The sequence below is a fragment of the Peromyscus eremicus genome, chromosome 1, assembly GCF_949786415.1.
Source record: "Peromyscus eremicus chromosome 1, PerEre_H2_v1, whole genome shotgun sequence".
Classification (NCBI taxonomy): Eukaryota; Metazoa; Chordata; class Mammalia; order Rodentia; family Cricetidae; genus Peromyscus; species Peromyscus eremicus.
Window position 1 is genome coordinate 168,802,273 of NC_081416.1, and position 24,887 is coordinate 168,827,159.

The window sequence follows — 24,887 nt, forward strand, 5'->3', positions numbered from 1 at the left end:
TATTCTATTAATATTCAACATGCTTAGCCTGTTTCCAAACATAGTTTTGTATAGAGAATTTGATCATTTATAAGATGATCAAGCTTTAGCTTGTATCCTAATAACTCTCTTTTATAGTTTATAAGTTACATATGACTTATCCTTAAGAATGTACAGTTTAGGTCAGCCAATCATGTGCATTTTTACAATGACTACTGGTGTTAAGCATGTTTTTGTTTTTTGGTTGTGAGACAGAGTTTCACCATATACTCCTGACTGGACAGCCTGGAATTCCCGGAGTATTGGGATATAATGTGTGCACCACCATACCTGGCCAATATGCATTTCTTTTTTCTTTTTTTCACTTTTGGTTTTTCAAGACAGGGTTTCTCTGTGTAACCCTGGTTGTCTTGGAACTCACTTTGTAGATGAGTCTGCGTGGAACTCATAGAAAGTTCATGTGCCACTACATGTGACCCCATAGAATTTCTTTTTTTTTTCTTTTTTTTTTTTTTGTTTTTTTCCAGATAGGGTTTCTCTGTGTAGTTTTGGTGCCTCTCCTGGATCTCACTCCGTAGACCAGGCTGGCCTTGAACTCTCAGAAATCTGCCTGCCTCTGCCTCCCAAGTGCTGGGATCAAAGGCATGTGCCTGGCTACCATAGCATTACTTTATGTGTTGTTCTAGTTAGCTTTCCAGTAACTGTGATGAAATGCCACAACCCAAACCAACTTGGTAGTTAGGGGTTTATTTAGCTTAAACTTCTTGATCAGGGTGTGTCATTGAGGGAAGTGCAGGCAGGAACCATAGGGAAAGTTCCTGGCTTCCTCCCACAACTTGCTCAGCTGCTTTTCTTTTTTTTTGTTCTTTTTTGTATTTAATAATTTAATTTAATTCTACATATCAGCCATGGATTCCCCTGTCATTTCCTCCTCTTTCCCCCATCCCACCCCTCATTCCCATCTCCTCCAGGGCAAAGAATCCCCTGGGGATTCACCTCAACCTGGTACATTCAGTCCAGGCAGGTCCAGTCCCCTCCACCCAGGCTGAGCAAAGTGTCCCTGCATAAACCACAGGTTCCAAACAGCCAGCTCATGCACTAAGGACAAGTCCCGGTCCCACTGCCTGGGTGCCTCCCAAACAGTTCAAGCTAATCAACTGTCTCACTTATCCAGAGGGCCTGATCTAGTTGAGGGCTCCTCAGCTATTTGTTCATAGTTCATGTGTTTCCATTAGTTCGGCTATTTGTCCCTGTGCTTTCTCCAATCTTGGTCTCAACAATTCTCGCTCATACAATCCCTCCTCTTTCTCGCCAATTGGACTCCTGGAGCTTCACCTGGGGCCTGGCCGTAGATCTTTGCATCTGCTTCCTTCAGTCATTGGATGAGATTTCTAGCATGACAATTAGGGTGTTTGGCCATCCTATCACCAGAGTAGGTCAGTTCAGGCTTTCTCTCCACCATTGCCAGTAGTCTATTGTGGAGGTATCATTGTGGATTTCTGGAGACCTCTCTAGTACTTTGCTTCTTCCTATTCTCATGTGGTCTTCATTTGTCATGGTCTCTTATTCCTTTGTTTTGCCTTTCTGTTCTTGATCTAGCTGGGATCTCCTGCTCCCCTAAGCTCTCTTTCCCTTGAAACTTGCCCTTCATTACCCCCACTCATGTCCAGGTTGTTCTTGTAAATCTCATCCATTTCTCTGTCATTGGGTGGGCCCTGTGTCTTTCTTAGGGTCCTGTTTCCTAGGTAGCCTCTCTGGAGTTGTGAGTAACAGTCTAGTCATCTTTGTTTTGCATCTAGTATCCTCCTATGAGTGAGTACATACCATGTTTGTCTTTCTGAGTCTGGGTTACCTCACTCAGGATGATTTTTTTCTAGATCTATCCATTTGCCTGCAAACCTCATGATGTTATTGTTTTTCTCTGCTGAGTAGTACTCCATTGTGTATATGTACCACATTTCCTTTATCCATTCTTCAGTTGAAGGGCATCTAGGTTGTTTCCAGGTTCTGGCTATTACAATCAGTGCTGATATGAACATAGCTGAGCAAGTGTTCTTGTAGTATGACTGAGCATTCCTTGGGTATATGCCCAAGAGTGGTATAGCTGGGTCTTGGGGGAGATTGATTCCCAATTTTCTAAGAAAGTGCCACATTGATTTCCAAAGTGGCTGTACAAGCTTGCATTCCCACCAGCAGTGGAGGAGAGTTCCCCTTACTCCACATCCTCTCCAGCGTGAGCTGTCTTCAGTGTTTTTGATTTTAGCCATTCTGACAGATGTAAGGTGGTATCTCAGATTCATTTTCATTTGCATTTCCCTGATAATTAGGGATGTTGAGCAATTCCTTAAATGTCTTTCAGTTATTTGAACTTCCTCTGTTGAGAATTCTCTGTTTAGTTCTATAGTCCATTTCTTAATTGGACTGTTGGGCATTTTGATATCTAATTTCTTGACTTCTTTATATATACTGGATATCAGCCCTCTGTCAGATATTGGTTTGGTGAAGACCTTTTCCCACTCTGTAGGCTGTCATTTTGTCTTGTTGACCGTGTCCTTTGCTCTACAAAAGCTGCTCAGTTTCAAGAGGTCCCATTGATTGATTGTTTCTCTCAGTTTCTGTGCTACTGGTGTTATATTTAGGAAGTGATCTCCTATGTCAATGCATTCAAGACTACTTTCTACTTTCTCTTCTATCAGGTTCAGACTTGGACTTATGTTTTGTGCACGGTGATAGATATGGATCTATTTGCAGCCTTCTACATGTTGATATCCAGTTTTGCCAGCACCATTTGTTGAAGATGCTTTCTTTTTTCCATTGTGCACTTTTGGCTTCTTTGTCAAAAATTATATGTTCATAGGTGTGTGGATTAATATCAGTGTCTTCAATTCGATTCCATTGGTCCGCATGTCAGTTTTTATGCCAGTACCAAGCTGTTTTTATTACTGTAGCTCTATAGTAGACCTTGAGGTCAGGGATCGTGATGCCTCCAGAGTTCGTTTTATTGTGCAGGATTCTTTTGGTTATCCTGGGTTTTTTGTTTTTCCATATGAAGTGGAGTATTATTATTTCCAGGTCTGTGAAGAATTGTGTTGGTATTTTGATGGGGATTGCATTGAATCTGGAGATTGCTTTTGGTAAGATTGCCATTTTTACTATGTTAATCATGCCCATCCATGAGCATGGGAGATCTTTCCATTTTCTGACATCTTCTTTAATTTCTTTTTTCAGGGACTTAAAGTTCTTATCATACAGGTCTTTCATTTGCTTAGTTAAGGTTACCCCAAGATATTTTATATTATTTGTGGCTATTGTAAAGGGTAATGTATCTCTGATTTCCTTCTTAGCCTGTTTTTCAACTGTATAAAAGAGGACTATTGATTTTTTTTTTTAGTTGATCTTGTATCCTGCTATGTTGCTGATGGTGTTTATAAGCTGTATGAGTTCCTTGGTTGAATTTTTGGGGTCACTCATGTATACTATCATATCATCTGCAAATAGGAAAAGCTTGACTTCTTACTTTCCAATTTGTATTCCCTTAATCTCCTTATGTTGTCTTATTGCTCTGACTAGAACTTCAAGTACTATATTAAATAAGTATGGGGAGAGTGGACAGTCTTGTCTTGTTCCTGATTTTAGTGAAATCACTTTGAGTTTCTCTCCATTTAATTTGATGTTGGTTGTTGGCTTGCTGTAAATTGCCTTTATTATGTTTAGGTACATTCCCTGTATTCCTGATCGCTCCAAGACCTTTATCATGAAGGGGTGTTGGATTTTGTCAAATGCCTTTTCTGCGACTGGTGAGATGATCATGTGTTTTCTTTTCTTTGAGTTTGTTTATATGGCGTATTAGATTGATGGACTTTCGTATGTTGAACCACTCTTGCATCCCTGGGATGAAGCCTACTTGATCATGGTGGATAATTGTTTTGATGTGTTCTTGGAGTCTGTTTGCCAGTATTTTATTGAGTATTTTTGCATCAATGTCCATGAGGGAGATTGGTCTGTAGTTCTCTTTCTTTGTTGCATCTCTGTTTGGTTTAGGAATCAGGGTAATTGTAGCCTCGTAGGAGTTTGGTAAAGTTCCTTCTGCTTCTATTGTGTAGAAAAATTTAGAGAGTGTTGGTATTAACTCTTCTTTGAAGATCTGGTAGAATTCTGCATTAAAGACATCTGGTCCTGGGCTTTTTTTGATTGGGAGATTTTAATGACTGATTCTATTTCCATAGGGGTTATTCGACTATTTAAATAGTTTTCCTGGTCTTGATTTAACTTAGGTATGTGGTATCTATCCAGAAAATTATCCATTTCTTTTAGATTTTCCAATTTTTTGGAGTACAGGTTTTTGAAGTATGACCTGATGATTCTCTGGATTTCCTCATTGTCTGTTGTTATGTCCTCCTTTTCATTTCTGATTTTGTTAATTTGGATGCTCTCTCTCTCTCTGTCTTTTGGTTAGTTTGGATAAGGGCTTGTCTATCTTGTTGATTTTCTCAAAGAACCAACTCTTTGTTTCATTAATTTTTTGTATTGTTCTCTTTGTTTCTATTTTATTGATTTCAGCTACCAATTTGGTAATTTCCTGGCATCTATTCTTCCTGGGAAACTTTGCTTCTTCTTGTTCTAGAGCTTTCAGGTGTGCTGTTAATTCACTAGTGTGAGATATCTCCAACTTCTTTATGTGGGCAATTAGTGCTATGAATTTCCCTCTTAGCAGTGCTTTCATAGTGTCCCATAAGTTTGGGTATGTTGTGTATTCATTTTCATTGATCTCTAGGAAGTCTTCAATTTCTTTCTTTATTTCTTCCTTAACCCATTGGTGATTCAGTTGAGCATTATTCAGTTTCCATGAGACTGTAGGCTTTCTGTAGTTTTTGTTGTTGTTGAAAGCTAACTTTGAACCATGGTGGTCTGATAGAACACAGTAGGTTACTCCAATCATTTTGTATCTGTTGAGATTTGCTTTGTGGCCAAGTATGTGGTCAGTTTTAGAGAAGGTTCCATGGGGTGCTGAGAATATATATTCTTTTTTTTAGGATGTAATGTTCTGTAGATATTAATTAAGTCCATTTGAGTCATAACATCCGTTAAGTCCTTTTTTTCTCTGTTAAGTTTCGATTTGGGAGATTTGTCCAGTGGTGAAAGTGGGGTGTTGAAGTCTCCCACTATTAATGTGTTGGGTTTTATATGTGATTTAAGCTTTACTAATGTTTCTTTTACATATGTGGGTGCCCTTGTATTTGGGGCATAAATGTTCAGAATCGAAACTTCACCTTGGTGGATCTTTCCTGTGATGAGTATGTAATGCCCTTCTTGATCTCTTTTGGTTGATTTTAGTTTGAAGTCCATTTTGCTGGAATTAGGATGGCTACACCCGCCTACTTCTTAATAACATTTGATTGGAAAGTCTTTTCCCAGCCTTTCATTCTTAGGTAGTGTCTATCTTTGAATTTGAGGTGTGTTTCTTGTATGCAGCAGAAAGATGGGTCCTGCTTCCGTATCCATTCTTGTTAGCCTGTATCTTTTTATAGGTGAGTTAAGTCCATTGATATTAAGGGATATTAATGACCAGTGATTGTTCATTCCTGTTATTTTTTTTGGGGGGTGGTAGTGTGTGTACTTCTCTTCTTTGGGGTTTACTGCTGTGGTGTTATCTATTGCCTGTGTTTTCAAGGGTGTATCTGACTTCCTTAGGTTGGAATTTTCCTTCTAGTACTTTCTGTATGGCTGGGTTTGTGGATAAGTATTGTTTAAATCTGGCTTTGTCTTGAAATGTGTTGTTCACTCCGTCTATGATGACTGAAAGTTTTGCTGGGTATATTAGTCTAGGCTGGCATCCATGGTCTCTTAGTGTCTGCATTACATCTGTCCAGGTCTCTCTGGCTTTCAAAGTCTCCATTGAGAAATTGGGTGTTATTCTGATGGATAAGTCACTTGGCCTTTTTCCTTTGCTGCTGTTAATATTCTTTCTTTATTCTGTACATTTAGTTGTTTAATTATTATGTGGTGAGGTGACTTTTTTGGGGGGGTCTAGTCTGTTTGGTGTTCTATAGGCTTCTTGTATCTTCATAGGCATTTCCTTCTTTAAGTTGGGAAAGTTTTCTTCTATGATCTTGTTGAATATATATTCTCTGTGTCTTTGAGTTGGTATTCTTCTCCTTCCTCTATCCCTATTATTTGTAGGTTTGGTCTGTTCATGGTGTCCCAAATTTCTTGGACATTTTGGGTCATGACTTTGTTGGCTTTAGTGTTTTCTTTGACTGTTGGATCTATTTCTTCTACTGTATCTTCAACACCAGAGATCCTCTCTTCCATCTCTTGCATTCTGTTGGTTATACTTGCATCTGAAGTTCCTGTTTGTTTACTCAGATTTTCTATTTCCAGCATTCCTTCTGTTTGTGTCTCCTTCATTTTTTCTATTTCCCTTTTCAGATCTTAGACTGTTTCCCTCATCTGTTTTGTTGCTTTTTCATGATTTTCTTTCAGGGATTTATTGTTTTCTTTGCTGTATTTATCCTTTCCTCTAGTTTTTTTTTTATAGCGTTCTTCCCATTTTTTGTTTGTTCCTCCAATTCATTTTGGATTTTTTTCTTTATAAGCCTCTAGCATCTTCATGATGCTATTCTTAAGGTTGCTTTCTTCTGCTTCTTCTACCTTGTGATATTCAGGTCCTGCTGTTGGAGGAGGACTAGGTTCTGGTGATGCTGTATTGCTCTTTATTTTATTGTATGTACTTCTGCCTTGTTGTCTGCCCATCTCCTTGTGGATTTGTTCTTGGCCTTATCAGCGCTCTTGGTCCAGACATAGCTGACAGATTCAGGTAGCCTCTCTCTGGCCTGATGGAAGCTCTGGGCCAGATGGGAGCTGGGGGCTGGTCTCTGAGTCTCAGGCAGTGGCTGGGGTCTTGGGTGTATGGGTGTGGGGGCAGGGCATGTAGATTACAGGGTATGCCTCGGGTCTTGGAAAAGGGGAACCTTCCCGGTGGGGGTGGGGGTGGGGTCCTGCCTGATGACCAGAACCTGAGGCCAAGTTGGGCAGCTCCTCCCCAGAATGCAGCCAGTGTTCTTAACCACTGAGCCATCTCTCTAACTGCAGTCCAGGGATTATTTCCTGCAGGAAAATACTAGTAGACACTGCTTGGTGGAAGGTCAGATCATTGTTCACATTTAAGGTTATCTTACAGGCCTAGCAATGATCATTTACCATGTGTCCTATTATAGGGAAACTTAGACAGGAAACACAGTGGTTGAGTCAGGGTCACATAGGCCATCAGTGGCACAAGCTATTAGTCCACTTAACATCTCCAGCCTCCCCACCATGAAGACCTATTAGATGACCTTCACTCCTCTAGATCATTTCATAGATTTGGGATTCTTATAGGGCTACCAGATTCATGTCAATCAACATCAAACACCTGACGAGAATAGCCCACCTGTGGCCCAGCCTGAACTAAATGTCAGGCAGATCCTGAGCCTTGTGAGATCTCGGACAGGCTGTCAGGTTTCTTAGGGAAGCTCAATCATAACCTATCTGTAGGACAGCCCTGAACAGCAAAGGCTGAGAAGGCTCTGGTCTACACTCAGGAAAGGAAGTCAGTGCAGCTGGAGAGACCTGAACCTTGTGTCTCAAGGCAGGCAATGGGTCAGTGAGGACCAGAAGATAAAATGAGGTCTCTGATTCCAAGTCTTGAGTCTGACCGTCACCAAACACTGCAGCTCAGTTCTCTCATGAGAAAGTCTTTTCTTCTCCCATACACAGCACAGGAGGCCCCATTATCTCTGAGCACCCAGCCACTCCACCTGCCTGTAATTTGCTTCCTGCCTGATTCTTTAAGAATCTGGGCTGGCTGTAAGTTAAGAGACTGTCTCTGGTCATAAGAGGCCTTTGCAAAAATCAGAAGTACCACACAGGGCAATCATCTCTTTGTGGTCAACACAGCACTGCTACCCAAGCCCAACATCATAACTAACAATTCCAATCCCATGGAGGGTGAGGACTCAGTAGCATTAATGTGTGAGCCTGAGACTCAGAATACAGCCTACCTGTGGAGGATAAATGACCAAAGCCTCTCAGAAGAGGACAGGCTGAAGCTGTCTGAGGACAACAGGACTCTCACTTTACTCAGTGTTGTGAGGACTGACACAGGACCCTATGAATGTGAACCTGGAACTCAGTGAGTGCCTCTCCAAGTGATCCATTCTCCCTGAACATTACCTGTAAGTATTTTCTGTTTCATCTTGGCCCCAAATACCTAAATATAGAGGGCTTGATCTACCACAATCGGTCCCAGTCCCCTTGGGTTCATGACACCGACCTACCACACAGATTCCTAGGCTGCCAGGGCATCCTGTCACAGCCAAAACATATGTGGACAGGCCCAGAACTGAGCTTAAATGGGCTACAGGGACTTCTCCTGCCTGGAGAGACTCAGGGTGATGGAGACAGGGGACAAGTCAGACTCAGTCTCAGTACACACATGAGTGTGCGGTGGGGATGTTTGTGTGTTGTGCTTAAGATAGATCAGGGCTTGTGCATGCTGAATGAGTACTCTTCTGCTAATCTGCACCCCAGCTCTGGGTAGGACCTGCTCAACTAAGGTTAAAGCACAGCTCAAAGAGACACTATGTCCTTCTACAGACCAGGATTTCCCCTTCCCTCTTCTGACATCATGTGTGATTTTATTCTATTTTCTCCAGATGGTCCTGATGTCCAGATTATATCCCCCTCTAATATTCATTTCCATTCAAGAAGACCTCACATCTCCTGCCACACAGATGCTAACCCTCCTGCACAGTGCTCTTGGTTTGTCAATGAAGAGCTCCAGTCATCCTCCCAAGAGCACTATATTCCCAACATCAATACTAATAAGAGTGGATCTTATACCTGCCTCGTCTATAACTGTCACTGTCCTCTGTAAGTCCACAGTCAAAAACATTATAGTCCTTACTAAGTGGATCTCTGAAATATCAGCACCAGGTTAGGAGTGGAGACTTTTGGCTTTCTGGGAAGGTGCAGAAGCATTTAATTTCCAGCCCAGGACTATGGGAACAAGCAAAACTCAGTCTTCCCCCAAGCCTCCTGCTCCATCCCTATGTCTAATGGCCTCCTGGTTCTTTGGTTCCTGGCCGATAGGGATGGAGCTTGCAATGTGAGTTGGAGGTTTTCCCAGTCTTGAAAAGTCTTCAGTTATGTGAGGGACTTTGCATGGTTAGGAGAGCCTCAAGGTCAAGATTTCTTTCCGTGCCTAACACAAGCTTTTCTGTCCCCTCCATTTTCACTTTATGACCTCCATGACCTACAAGTTACACCCAGGGCTTTCAACTGTGCTCCCATTCTTATTCTCCAAATTGGGGGAGAATATTCCCTACAGATGGGGACTAGACCTCTGCTCCCAGGTCTGATCCAGTCTCATGGGTGGGGTGGCAGGCTCAGTTCTGACTCCATGGGATGGAAAGAGTGAGTTGAGAAGGTGCCTGGGAGCCATGTTCTGAGTCAGGCTGAACTATGTCTCTGACAGTTGATGACGTTCTTTTGCTTACTCTTCTCAAGGTTCAAAAAAACAAATATCGGCTGATCATGATTGTGCACACCTTTGATGCCAACACTGAGGAGGAAGAGGCAGGTAGATAGTGTGACCTTGAGGCAGCCTGGTCTACATAGCAAGTCCCAAGCTAGTCAGAACTGAACAGTGAGACCCTGTCCCAAAAAAATATTAGTACTGAGCATTAGAATGGCAGGTTGTGGTCAGCACTGTGACTATTCACTTCTACTCTGTAGTTTTTAATCCATATCCATTGGGGCAGGAAATACAATTTTTCTACAAAGAGAAATTCTTCAGTAAGGGAATTCTCCCAGTCCTGAGGTGTAGCCTTTAACACCTTTAAGTTTAGCTAGGCCGTCTTAACCCTATGACTAATTTTTTAATAAAAATTAAAAGGCTATTTCATAAAGGCAGAATCTGACTGTTCACATTCACAGAAAATATAAGCAAGAATTTACACAAATATCATTGGGAAATACGTTCCTCCCCGCCCCCCCCCCCCGAGATTTCTGGACATGTGTGCTGAAGAGGCTCCCAGTGTGGAATCTACACAAATACCCTGAGTCAGGGTCATTGTGGGTCATCTTCATAGGAGTAAGATTCAGCTCTTTCTTCACAGATTATATCTTAAACATGTGATCTTGCAGAGGGCCCATTCATTGTATTTGCCCTGGGAGCTGGCTGAGATCTCTGAGGGTGAAGGACTCTCAGCTGATCCCCTCCACTGTTTATTCACAGAACCAGTGATTAAACCCTCCATCCAATTCACCAACACCACAGTCAAAGACCTGACCTCTGTGTTCCTGAAGTGCTTGTCAAACGACACTGGGATCTCAATCCATTGGCTCTTCAAAGGCCAGAGTCTGAGGATCACAAATAGGACGAAGCTGTCCCAGAACAACAGCACTCTCGAAATAGTCCCTGCCAGGAGTTCACATTCCGGGGACTATCAGTGTGAAGTATCCAATCAAGTCAGTTCCAAGAGGAGTGACCCCATCCAGGTGGACATAACAGGTGAGTGACCTCTCCTCCCTTGTTACTCCATAGCTTTGGGGTGGGGCCAATTTCTTTATCAACAGAGTGCAGAATGTGTCAAAGTCACAAAGAGAAAAACATGGCTTAAGATACAAATAAACCAGCTTGTTGATGGATGCATGTTAATCTCATGATACAACACCAAGCAAGCTGAGCACAGTGCTGCATCCCTTTAACCCCAGCACACCAGAGGCAGAGACAGTTGTACTCTATGAGTTCCCAACCACCCAGGTTTTGTACCAGTTTCAGGTTAGCCAGAGCTACATAGTGACTCCCTGTCTCAAAAGAGAGAACATGAAGCAGGAGGCATAGAAGTACAAGGCCACTCAACTGAATGGACTAGGCTCTGCTGACTCCCCATGGGAGACATTGCCTTGGAGGAGTTGGGAAAAGGGGTGTATTGGGCAGGAACACTGGTGGACTGGGGGAATGAGGAAAGGGGAATCTGTGTTTGGTTTGTGAAACGAATAGAAAATCTCTTAATACAAAAAGAAGCACAAGGCCAGCCCAGATTACATTGTGAGACCCGGACAATAATAACAACAATAGATGTTAATATAGCAAATAGAAATGCAAAGTGATTAAGAGTTTAGGGTCTGAGTCAGACACACAGACTACACTCAGAATCTAGTAAAATATTCATGTTCCGCTATACCCCATACCACACAATCAAATTTTCTTTAGATTATTTCCAATACCTAATATGAATACTGCATAGACCCTAGTCTTATTCTGTTGAATACAGCACAAAGATAGGAGGAAACAATACATTTTTCATTCCAGACATACTTTTCCAAGTAGTTTGTTTCCAAGGTTTTGATCCATAAATATAAAATTCATAGATAGAAAGGACCTGTATTGAGTTTCTTACTATGTTTGCATATTTATTCATTTTGCATGGTTGTTCCCCTCTAGTGTGTGGAGGTCATAGGACAATTTGTGGTGGCCAGTTCTGTGGTACAGAGAATTGAACTAAGGTAGGTGAGCAAGCCCTTTATCTGGTAAGCCATCTCACTGGCCCACATTGTTTGTGCATTTATATCTATCTGTGTGGCAGTTGGGGTAGGTACTGGGAGGGAGTACAGCAGGCACTCTGCAACTCAGCCATTTTGGTGGCCCATATACTGAGTTTCTTATCCTCATGCTCCTTGCACAAGAATCCTTTTTTCTGATATCTGTTTTTGTGGTATGTAGCAGTAGTAGTAGTAGTAGTAGTAGTAGTAGTAGTAGTAGTAGTAGTATGTGTATGTGTGTGTGTGTGTGTGTGTGTGTATTTGATGTGTAACTATTGAGCTATCTCTCCAGTCCCATAAACCAAATGCATGGAGAGATAGCTAAATAGTTAAGAGCCCTAGCAGCTCTTCCAAAGAACAGGGGATCAATTCCCAGGACCCACATGGCAGCTTATTACTGTCTGTAACTGAAGTTCCAAGGAATTCAACCCCCTCTTCTGTCCTCCTCAGGTAGAAAACATGCATGTGGTATAGAGACATATAAGCAGCCAAAAGGCCCATATGATGCATCTGTCATCACAATAAAGACAACATTTGAAATCCAATTTCAAGGTGCTTTCATCTTGTCTCCTAAAAGTCTGATGACTTTCAGCTCTGATCCATGTTAGGTCTTTGATCCATGTAGAGTTGATTTGTATATGTTGTTAGGTGAAGGCTTAACTTCATTCTTTTACATGGATATTACATGTTCCTAACATCCCTTGTTTAACTGATTTTACTTCCAACATTGTGCAGTCTTAGCAGCCTGATCAAAACACATCCGGTCACAGAGGGTCAGATGGACAGCAAGAATGCCTTCCATGTTCTGTAACTCAATAGGACAACTCTGTTTCACACCAATTAATTCAAAAGAGCCAACAGAAATGTATGCTTTAACAAACATAAAAAGTGAGAGATGAAATGCTGGATATGCCAACTGTGCATATCTGACACACATGATAATATATATGCAAAACTGTGCCCCATAAATACACATAGTGATCATTTCAACTAATCTTTAATTTAATCATGGCCAGTGTGCATGAGCAGTTCTGGGCTTTCCAATTCTATATTACTGATCTGTATGTCTGCCTTTATGTCAGCAGTAGACTATTTTGATTGTTGCAGCTTTCTACTAAAATTATGAAATCGTGGGGGATGACCTGCAATTTTATTCTTGTTTTTTTCAAGATACTTTTAAGGCCATTTATGGTGGTGCTTGCCTCTAACCCCAGCTCTTTGGAGCAGAGACAAGCAGTTTGAGGCCAGATTGATCTATATAGTGAGTTTCAGGACAGCTAGAATGGACATTGCTATTTCTTTGCAAAATGCCACTGGGGTTTTGATCTCATATGCATAGAACTGATAGAGTACATTCAGGGATATTGTCATCTATTAAAAAAAGTTCCAGCTACTCAAGAAGTTGAGGCAGGAGTACCAAGTTCTAAAAGTGCCTACTACAACCAATTCAAGGCCAGCCTGATTAATTTAGTGGTACCCTGTTTCTAAATAAAAATTAGAAGGCAGAGCTTAGAGTATAGCTCAGTGGTAGTGCATTGCTTACCATGCACAAAGCCCTGGGTTCAATCCCAGTACTGCAGAACAACAGTAATAATGAGATTAAGTCTTCCAACCCATCAACCACAATGGCTGTCATTTCTTGTCTTCTTTCATCATCTCTTATTTGGTAGTTTTCTGAGTGCAAGTCTTTTATCTCATTGGTAGAGTTAATTCTAAGTATTTTATACTTTTTGGTGCTTTCACAAATAAATACTTTCTTCATTTCCTTTCCAATTGTTCACTGTTATGGCTGGGACTATTTATTGCTCAGGGGCTGAACACTTGCCGGGCATGCACGAGGCCATAGGTTCAAGCTCCACTACTGCCAGGAAAAATGAAAATCAAATTGTTCATGGTCAATAGTAATATACAGAAATACAGCTCACTTGGGCTTTTTCATTGCATTAGCCAACAAATTTTCTAATTTTGCTCATTTAGTTCTGAGATCTTTCTGTAGAATATTCAGGATTTTCTATGAACAAGTTCCTGTCATCTACAGATATATTTAGCACCTCGTAATTGGGCACCTTCATTTCATTGTCTAGCCTAAGGCTCTGTGTAGCACTCCTAAAGGTCTCTTGAACAGAAGTGGTCAGAGCAGCATCATGTGTTCCTCCTGATCTTAAAGAGAAAGCTGTCAGTCTCCCCCACTGAATATGATATTGGCTGTAGGTTTCCAAGTATGGCCTTTGTTACACTAAGCTGGACTTCCACCCAGTTTCAGTGTTTTTTTTTCTTATCAAAGTCTGTGAAATTTTGCCAATGTTTTTGTTGATTCAATCTTATTGGTTATACAGCTATTCCATTTTGTTTCTTTCACCCTTCCATATCTAAAGAATCTATGTTTGTAGGAATTTGTCCATTGTATTAAGGCCAAACAACAGTTAGCATATAATTACTGAGTGCTCTTGAAATTCTTCATATTCTTGAGAATGGATGGTGAGGTCTCAAATTGTATTAATATCCATCTCATTTTTTAAAAAATTCATTTGGGAAAAGGTTGCTAATGTTGTTAATCCTTTTTGAAGAACCAACTTTTGGTGCATCATCTTTCTTTGCAGTTACTCTAGACTCTGTTTTGTTTATCTTCATTCTCATCTTTAGTTTTTTCCTTCTACTAGCTTGAGGGAACATTTTAGGGGACAGGGGTCTCTTTATATAATCCAAACTTGTCTCAAATTCACAATCATCCTGCCTCAGCCTGTGATGCTAGGGTGCTAGGTTATATCACATCCTCCACCTGCCTCATAGTAGTTTTTAAAGACTTAATATAATAATCAAGTAACCTTTTGGCAAAATACCACACACAGAGAAAGAAAAAAATGTTGCTGCAATTATTCCTACCACTAGTGTTAGCCTTGAAGTCAGGTAGCCTGGTCTATCTCCGATTAACCATACAGATTTAAGTAATTTTTGAAAACCACTTTAAGCTCCAGTTTTTCATCCTCTGAATGAAAATAATTTCTATGTGATAGACTCATCATATAGATGAAACCAGATACAAATACTGGGCCAGCCACATCATAAATACCATACCACCTTGGTCAACATTAGCATTAATAATCACTCTTGAGCAGACTGGTGAGGTTTGAACCCTAAATGGTCACAACAAGGAGTAAAGAGGTGAGGACGGCATTGATACATAAGGAGTGTGGGGAGACACATGTTATACAAAAGGTGAAACCACTTTAACATAGCTACTAAATAAAAATGGGAGAGAAAAAATGAGGGGCGTGTCTGGTGCAAAATTTGTAAACCTGGTAATTTACTAGATTTCATCCTCCAGGATGTGACCATGAAGGGCTGAGACAAGCAAGTTATTAGTGGAGGAATATACTTGTGAAGGTGAGCCTGGGATAGCCCTCAGGACACATGCAGATATGATCTCTGTGGAGGCAGAGAAGGAGGCATGTCTTAGATTGCAGTGCAGTTCCAACAGTGTTTCTACAAGTCTGAGGCTGAGTTCCCTACAGTAACTATGCAGAGGGATTTGGAGTCTTACAGAGTCTGCCTTGCTGTCCTACCCCACTGCAGAAACCATGGTCTCTGCAGAGGACATGGTACAATGAGAGTCAATAGCCTGGGCCTTCTGTCACTTAGGTCACAGCCACAAGAGACCACTTATTCATGTCTGCCACAACTGAGACCCTGAGAATAAGATGGAAACGCTGGATATTCAACACACAAAATTGCAATCTCCCTGTCTAACATTCTCACAGCTTTACATGATTGCCTCAATGAAGTTGATGGAATTCAAAGATTGGAAAGAAGAGGGAGAACTAACCTAGAAACACAGGAAGGTGAAAAGGACACTTGCTAAGATCCTCACACTTCAACTCACCCAATCAGTCTTCCCCCAGCAAGGTGGGAAGGTGTTTATCAGCTGTAGGAGTTTTCTGGTAGAAATTCCAGATCACTTATGCATACTAACGTATCTTCTGCAAATAGGGAAAGTTTGACTTCTTCCTTTCCAATTTGTATCCCCCTGATTTTAGTTTTTGTCTTATTGCTCTACTTAGAACTTCGAGTACTATATTGAATAAATATGGGGGGAGTGGACAGCCTTGTCTTCTTCCTGATTTTAGTGGAATTGCTTTGTGTTTCTCTCCATTTAATTTGATGTTGGCTGTCAGACTGCTGTAAATTGCTTGTATTACATTAAGGAATGTTCCATGTATTCCTGATTACCCCAAGACCTTTATCATGAAAAGGGTGTTGGATTTTGTCAAAGGCCTTTTCAGCATTTAATGAGATGATCATGTGGGTTTTTTCTTTCAGTTTGTTTATATGGTTGATTGCATTGACAGATTTATATATTTTGAACCATCCTTGCATATCTGTATGAAGCCTACTTGATTGTGTATTTTTACTCCCTTCTTCAATTCAATCTGCCAGATTTTATTGAGAATTTTTGCATCAATGTTCATGAGGGAGATTGGTGTGCAATTCTCTTTCTTTGTTGCATCTTTGTGTGGTTTGTGTATCAGGGTGACTGTAGTCTTGTAAAAGAGTTTGGAAATGTTCCTTCTGTTTCTGTTAAGTGGAACAATTTGAAGAATATGGGTATTAGCTCTGCTTTGAAAATCTAGTAGAATTCTGGTCCTGGGCTTTTTCTAATTGGAAGATTTAATGACTGTTTCTAGTTTCTTGAGCGTAATAGGTCTATTTAAATTGTTTATCTGGTCTTGAGGTAATTTTGGTATATGGTACCTATCCAGAAAAAATTTACATTTATTTTAGATTTTCCAATTTTGTAGAGAAGGGATTTTGAGGAATGATTTGATGATTCTCTGGATTTTCTCATTTTTTGTTTTCATGTATCCCTTTTCAATTCTGATTTTGTTTATTTGGATGGCCTCTTTTTGCATTTTGGTTAGTTTGGGGAAGGGCTTGTCTATCTTGTTGATATTCTGAAAGAACCAACTCTTTGTTTTATTGATTCTTTGTATTGTTCTATATGTTTCTATTTTATTGACTTCAGCTCTCAATTTGATTACTTGCTGGCATCTATTCCTTCCATGTGAGTTTGCTACTTTTTGTTCCAGAGCTTTCAGGTGTGGTGTTAAATCCCTAGTGTGAGATTTCTCCAACTTCTCTATGTGGGCATTCAGTGCTTTGAATTTTCCTCTTAACAGTGCTTTCATAGTGTCCCATAAGTTTAGATATGTTGTACATTCATTTTCATTGAATTCTAGGAAGTCTTTAATTCTTTCTTTATTTCCTTTTTGACCGATTGGTGAATATGTTGAGCACTATTCAGTTTCCACGAGATAGTAGATTCTAATTTTTGTTGTTGAAATATAACTTTAAGCCATGGTGGTACAAAACATAGAGGAGTTATTCTCAAATATTACTAAGGACCCACCTTAATAATATTTTTCCCAGGAGCCAAGAAGAGAAGCCTGTAAACACTGACAATTATTTTTTGGAAATATACCTGAGGAAACCAAGCTCTTTTCTTTGTCGGTCAACTTTATTCCTCTGGGATAAAATCCTGTCTACAGAGCTACAGTTCTGTTCTCCTGCCTAGGTCCTGTCTTGCCTGATTTTTTTTCTATATTTATCTACTGTCCCCTCTAAGTTCTATCTTAATTCTCACATCTTAATTCTGCCTCCACATGGCCTTCTCATCTTGGCCTTACTCATCTTGTATTTCCCTATCTGGCTCTTCCCCATCTTCCAGCTCTTCCTCAAGTTCTCTCCTCAAAATCATCCTCTAAGTCTCCTTATACCTCTCAGTTTCCCCACATGCCTGTGGTATACAGTCATAAACCCAATCAATAAGTGTTTTCATTTATTAAAAAAGAGAGTGTTTAATTATCTCTAGGGTAGCAAAAAACATGAAAAAATTAAATTTGGAGATGACTTGAAAAATGAAAAGTAATGGTTAATTAATATTTATAATCAATAATCTCTGTAGATGGCAAGCTGAGAATTAGTTTAGTCATCTAATAGGTGTAAATTGTACATAATCAGAATATCTATGTCCCAAGAAGGGAGCAGAGGAGTACTATAAAAATCTATCATTAGCTAGTATAGCATAATATAGTCAAATGTGTCTAATTACTATAATTGTGACTTATCAAATAAAAATGATTAGATGGGAAGATACCTCTATCAATCTCTGATTAGTGGTATTAATTTGGTTAAACTGTATTTAAAAGAGGCATTGTTTGATGAAGAGTTACTTGAGTTAGTCATGAGCACCTGTGGGACCAAGGCTGCAGTTAAAACTGACCTAATAATTAAAATTTGTAATCAGGGCAATATTGACCCATTTAGCTATGGGAGGACTGTAATAATCTGTGTCAGGATATACATAGCAAGACTTATATACAGAACAGTGTCAGAAGTACTTGAGGAGAAAATCTGATAGTATATATATTTCAGGATCATGGGCAGAATTTATAGTATTAATAAAAGAGCGTATTTTAAGGGCAGTCCAGCCCCTGGGCTGGCGAATTCAGCATTGAAAGAGGGTTAAGTCACAATGGGGCTGTAGAAGTCATTCATGGTTACTTCCTGCTGACATGGGTCTGAAGCTGAGGGTCTTGAAGGCTGGAATGCAGTGGAAACCCAGGAAGATCAGGCTGTTTCAGGCTCTGCAGGGTAAGACATGGGTAGCATGATTTCTGTCTTATGTGCTAGAGGGCATGATGCAGGGCTGAGCTGGACAGCACATCCATGTGGGATGGAGGATGGAGGATGTGGTGCAGACCTGCAGCTAGACAGCATGTCTGTGGTCCAGAGGATGTAACTCTCTAAATCATCAGAATTTCTGCTGGAAACAAATATATGTATTAAGACATGCATATGAGGAGTTTTAAGGAGGAAACTTTTTCTCTTAAGTGTACCTATGGAATATTAAGTGCACAGCTTACCAGATGAGAGAAGAGGATATCAGGCCAGGGAGAGAGGGAAAGATCCACCATCCCAGAGAAGAAAAAGAGAATTTGTAAGTGGAAGACATAAACTGTAGTCAGGTTGCATTCCTTAAATAGACAAAATCTTTAGACATATTAGTAATATGATAACAGTGGTGATTTGTCAGAGCAAGATTATGAATCTTTGGAATCTCAACAAAACAGTAGGATAGTCAGAGAATGAAATCTGAAATGTTTCATTTATAATATATCTCAAGTCCTGATTATCTTTGGTCAAAATTAATAAAAATTCATTTAGGACAGGATTATTTCTAATCATATTTCTACAAGTTTTGATATAATTGATGAACAGAGTTCGTCAAAAAGATCTGGAATTGTATCAATTTATTCATAAAGTCACAGCTCAATATTTAAGAATCTAGAGGTAAATATAAGCCTCTTTCAGACTGGCAGCTTTAGAGCACCTTTGTCCTGCAGCGGCCTAGCATGTGGTGTGACCAGGCAATCCAGGATTCATAAAGATGGGTAAGTATCCTGTGAAAACATGTAAGCATATCCACTTTATGACATTATGAAAACATCAGGACCTTTACAAATACAAGTGAGAAGGTTCTGGAGGCTTAGGTGTAACTTTGTGGCTTGGCCTGTGGATAATAAGGGATGTCTGTAGTGGGAGATATGAATCATTAAGCACCAATTGTTAAGAGCTCTTGAAGTATAATAAGGCTTTTGTCCAATTATGAGCTCTAGGCCTTCTTAAAATTTTAAAGCAGTGGAATAAATGGAGTATTATTTCTTTATTTCATACACAAAAATCATAAGGACATAGGCCTCATGGGTGAATTTCCATAGGGAGAGAATTTGTAATTGTTGGACAACATTAGAAAGTACCTAGCATAGACTTATCTGCCAGTCTATAGACTCATATGTTTTATAGTTTGTTATAAATATAACGTCACCTGTGTTATAAATGTATTTATATATATATATATATATATATATATATATATATATATATATACTCAAACACAGTCACACACACACTCACAGATATAGATAGATAGATAGATAGATAGATAGATAGATAGATAGATAGATATCGATATATAGATATAGATATAGATATATACAATTGGGTTGGGGGACAGTGAGGAAACTATAATTTACAGATAGTTCTGATAGTTAATCTATATAGATGATGAGGGACTCAGCTCAATCAATGTGTTCTGGATAAACAGAACACATATTTTCTGCTCTGCATGTAAGCTTTTGACTACCATTGTGTCAGGTTAGAAGGCAAGCTTAAAGTGAAATGCTGACAATCTTTAGGGTGAGAATGTAGGGTGAAGAAGCAATCTTGTAAGTCCATGACAATTATATTTTGAATTCCAGGGGTGGCTGTGGAAGATGGCAATCAAGGCTGTGAAGCTCCCCTTGGCTCCAATAAAGTTCATTTAATTTTTTAAGGTCTTGTAACACCCTGTAAGCCTGAGTTTTTCTAACCAACAAATATTGGGGTGACTCAAGGGCTGGTGGGAGGCTTTATATGCCCTATTTTTAAGCTTCTCTTCCACCAGACAAGTAGCAGCTACAATTCTCTCAGCATTAAAAGTCCATTGTTTAACCCAGATAGGAGCACCAGATTTCCAAGTAGTGGGGTCAGCAGTCAAAAGTGGTGCCTCAGATTAATTTTGATACCCTAGGCCATGTCTATCATTTATAATTTCTAGAATAATGGGCTCAACTATGACTTTTGTTTGTTTACCCAAGTTCTTTTAAGTGAAACACTCATCTATAGCATTTGAGCTGATATTAGTCCATAGCAGAGATTAATGATACACAAATTAATAGCAGCATGTCTCTTCCCCACAGTGTTAGGTATAAAAGGAATGCCTGTGGGCAGAATAGGCCATAAATTTTTGTCTGGCCATTTTAATATTTCTGAGCTTTTGGTTACAATATTAGCTTGACCTAGACCTATATGAGATGAAGGAGTAATAATTGTCTTAAGTACTTGGCCAATCATTTCCTGAAATGTAAGAAATGTCTATGCTTATGTCTAGCAAGTCAATTATTTTCTTTCCCTGTATTTTAAGGGTTTAGTTGGTCTGGAATATTTAATTTCCTGAACCCAGAAGACCATAACACTTGAATCCAAACTGGCAGCTCCCTTAGGCGCTGCCCTGTAGAATCTGAATTGTTTTTGTAGGAGGTTTACAATAATCTTAATTTTCCCAGTAAAGTCAGGATCAATCATTCCTTGGACAATTATTATACCTTGTACAGTGGAGGAGCTATGGCCTTTTATTAGCCCCAGGTCTCTTCTGGGGGACGTCTGTAGACTAATGTATTCATGCATACATAAGTCTATTTCTAAAGCCTATATATCTCAGATCTCAGATCTCAAGAAAAACTTTATCCATAGATCTAACATAGGTATACATCCTCAGTATCTTTAGGTTATTTACTGAGATGTGGGTATCATTTATACCATATCTAGATGTTGATATACTGTATTTAACTATCCCAATAACTGGCAATTCATATATCATAAGTTATTTTTTAACTTTCCTAAACAGTCTCTATATCTAAACTTTTATACCCTTATAAAAACTTTACATTCAAAAGCATTTATATATTTAATTAGTCAGGAGACATAGGTGATTGATTATTGAGAACAGTCAATGTAAAGTAAATTTCTTTTAATGAAGGAATAGTAAAAGCTTATTCTGAAATCTGTTTGGTGAGCTATCTTTTATTGAAAATTGGATAGCAAGGCAAATTATCTTTAGACCTAGTAAATGGAAATATAATCTAAGTGATCTCAAAGTATAATTTGGACTAATTCCTGGCTGTAAGAGGCATGGTATAATTTAAAGTGGGAGGCTTAAACATTTTTTAAATGTCATAGGTGAAGTAAGGAATTGATTATGCTAATATTCAGCATATTTAGCCTGTTTCTAAACATACATTTGTATAGAGAATTTGATCATTTATAAGATGATCAAGCTTTAACTTGTATCCTAATAACTATCTTTTTAGCTTATAATTTATATATGACTTATCCTTAAGAATGTACAGTTTAGGTCCCTCAATCATGTGCATTTTTACAATGACTACTGGTGTTAAGCATGTTTTTGGTTTTTGTTTGTGAGACAGGGTCTCACTATATACTCCCAGCTGGCCAGGCTGGAATTCCCAGAGTAGTGGGATCAAAGGTGTGCACCACCTTGCCTGGCCCATAAGAATTTCTCTTTTCTTTTTTTTTCATTTTTGGTTTTTTGAGACAGAGTTTTTCTGTATATCTCTGGTTGTCTTGGAACTCACTCTGCAGCCCAGTCTGGCATGGAACACACAGATACACCTGCCTCTGCCTCCTGAGTGCTGGGATTAAATTCATGTGCCACTACGCATAACTCCATAGCATTTCTTTTTTTTTTTAATTTTTGGTTCTTTTGAGACAGGGTTTCTCTGTGAAGTTTTAGTGCCTGTCCTGGATCTCCCTCTGTAGATCAGGCTGGCCTCAAATCCCAGATATCTGCCTGTCTCTACCTCCCAAGTGCTAGGATTAAAGGCATGTGCCACCACCACCACCACCACCACCACCACCACCACCACCACCACCACCACCCGACTCCCATACCATTCTTTATGTGTTGGTCTAGATAGCTTTCCAGTTACTGTGATGAAATGCCACAACCCAAACCAACTTGGCAGTTAGGGGTTTATTTGGCTTAAATGTCTTGATCAGGGTCTGTCATTGAGGGAAGTGCAGGCAAGAACCATGGGGAAAGCTTCCTGGCTTGTTCTCACAAATTGCCCAGCTGCTTTTCTTACAGAGCCCATAAGAAAGGGGCTATCTGCAAGGTAATAGCACCGGGTCCTCCTCCACCAAACAGTAATTAAGAAAATGCCTTGCCAGCCATTGTGATGGAGGTGATTCCACAACTGAGGTTTTCTCTTCCCATGTGAATTTAGTCTGTCAAATAGACAAAAACTAAGCAGCCCGTCTCTATTGGTCATCTGTTCCTTTTTCTTTAAAAGGAATGTCAGGTCTTTTCCTTCTCTTTGGATTGAGCTGCTTGTGGTTTTATTGTTACTATTGTTGAACTGTGAGAGTTCTTTATATATTTTGGCCCATGTTCAGATGTACAATATGTAACATTTTTTGGCACTTGAAAATGATATTCCCACTGTTTTGATCCATGGTCTATTACTTGTTAATAGTGCTTTAAATGGCCTCCCAACTGTACTTAGTCTGAAGAAATAGAGTGTAATCTTTGATGTCTGTATACAAGACAGAATTATTAAGTCAACTCTGTAATACCCACTACACTTTTTATCTCCCATTTGTTAGGGTGAGAAATTGGAAATTTATCTTGACTACTCTGAAATGTACACTGCCATTGACTACAATTGTCTATGAGTTGCTTATAACCTGCACCTCTTTCCAATGTGAAATTTACATATTTCTACCAACAGCTCCTTGGTGTTTCCTTCCCACAGTCCGATTAGCCTTAATTTATTTATTTATTTATTTATTTATTTATTTATTTATTTATTTATTTATTATAAAGTGTTCTGCCTGCACACCAGAAAGGGTCACCACATTTTAATTACAGATGGTTGTAAGGGAATTGAACTCAGGAGCTCTAGAAGAGCTGCCAGTGTTCTTAACCACTGAGCCATCTCTCCCACCGCAGTCCAGGGATTATTTCCTGCAGGAAATACTAATAGACACTGCTTGGTGGAAGGTCAGATCACTGTTCACATTTAAGGTTAATTTGCAGGCATAGCAATGATCATTTACCATGTGTCCTATTATAGAAAAAGTGAGACAGCAAACACAGTCATTGAGTCAGGGTCACATAGGCCATCAGTGACACAAGCTATCTGTCCAAAACCACATCTCCAGGTCCCCATCATGGACACCTACTAGGTGGCCTTCACTCTTCTAGATCATTTCGTAGACTCAGGATTCTTATAGGGCTCCCAGATTCATATCAATCAACATCAAACACCTGACAAGAATGGCCCACCTGTGACCCAGCACGACCTAAATGTCAGGCAGATCCTGAGCTGTGTGAGATCTCAGACAGGCTGTCAGGTTTCTCAGGGAATCTCAATGGGAAGACTAATCATAACCTATCTTTAGGAGAGCCCTGAACAGCAAAGGCTTGGAGGGCTCTGGTCTACACAAAGCAGGCTAGGTCAGTGTAGCTATAGGGACCCGAACCTTGTGTCTCAAGGCAGCAATGGGTCAGTGAGGACCAGGAATAAAATGAGATCTGTGATTCCAAGTCTTGAGTCTGACCATCACCAAACACTGCAGCTCAGTTCTCTCATGAGAAAGTCCTTGCTTCTTCCATACACAGTACAGGAGGCCCCATTATGTCTGAGTACTCAGCCACTCCTTCTGCCTTTAATTTGCTTCCTGCCTAATTCTTTCGGTATCTGGGTCAGCTGGGAGTTAAGAGACTATGTCTGGCTGTAAGAGGCCTTTGTAAGATACAAGAGTACCACACAAGGCAATCATCTCTCTGTAGTCAGCACAGCACTGCTACCCAAGCCCAACATCACATCTAACAATTCCAATCTCATGGAGGGTGAAGACTCAGTAGCATTAATGTGTGAGCCTGAGACTCAGAATATAACCCACCTGTGGAGGATAAATTACCAAAGCCTCTCAAAAGAAGACAGGCTGAAGCTGTCTTATGACTACAGGACTCTCATTTTACTCAATGTTGAGGACTGACACAAGACCCTATGAATGTGAACCTGGAACTCAGTGAGTGCCTCTCCAAGTGACCCATTCTCTCTGAACATTACCTGTAAGTATTTTCTGTTTCATCCTGGTCCCAAATGCCTAAATACAGAGGGCTAGAGCTATACCATGCTCGGTCCCAGTCCCCTTGGCTTCGTGACATAGACCTACCATACAGATACCTAGGCTGCCAGAGCATCCTGTCCCAGCCCAAGCATATGTGGACAGGCCTAGCATTGAGCTTTAATGGGTTGCAGGGAATTCTGCCTAGAGAGACTCAGGGTGATGGAGACAGGGGAAAAGTCAGACTCAGTCTCATTGAACACATGAGTGTCCATGGGGAGGTGTGTGTGTTGTGCATGAGAAAGATCAGGGCTTGTGCATGCTGAATGAGTACTCTTGTACTAATCTCCTCCCCAACTCTGGGTAGGACCTGCTCAACTAAGGTTAAAGCACAGCTCAAAGAGATACTATGTCCTTCTACAGACCAGGATTTCCCCTTCCCTCTGCTGACATCATGTGTGATTTTATTCTATTTTCTCCAGATGGTCCAGATGTCCTGATCATATCCCCCTCAAATATTCATTTCCATTCAAGGACAAACCTCACATCTCCTGCCACACAGATGCTAACCC

General features: G+C 40.0%; 1 protein-coding gene across 1 annotated transcript in view; it reads left to right on the forward strand.

Annotated features, from left to right (window-relative positions):
• The window catches only part of LOC131895713 (carcinoembryonic antigen-related cell adhesion molecule 1-like), a 79,674-nt gene that overhangs the window by 24,759 nt on the left and 30,028 nt on the right, over window positions 1-24,887 (forward strand). Inside the window, 1 exon segment of the mRNA XM_059246240.1 lies at window positions 10,256-10,531. Within this exon segment, the coding sequence (XP_059102223.1) occupies window positions 10,256-10,531 (276 nt within the window).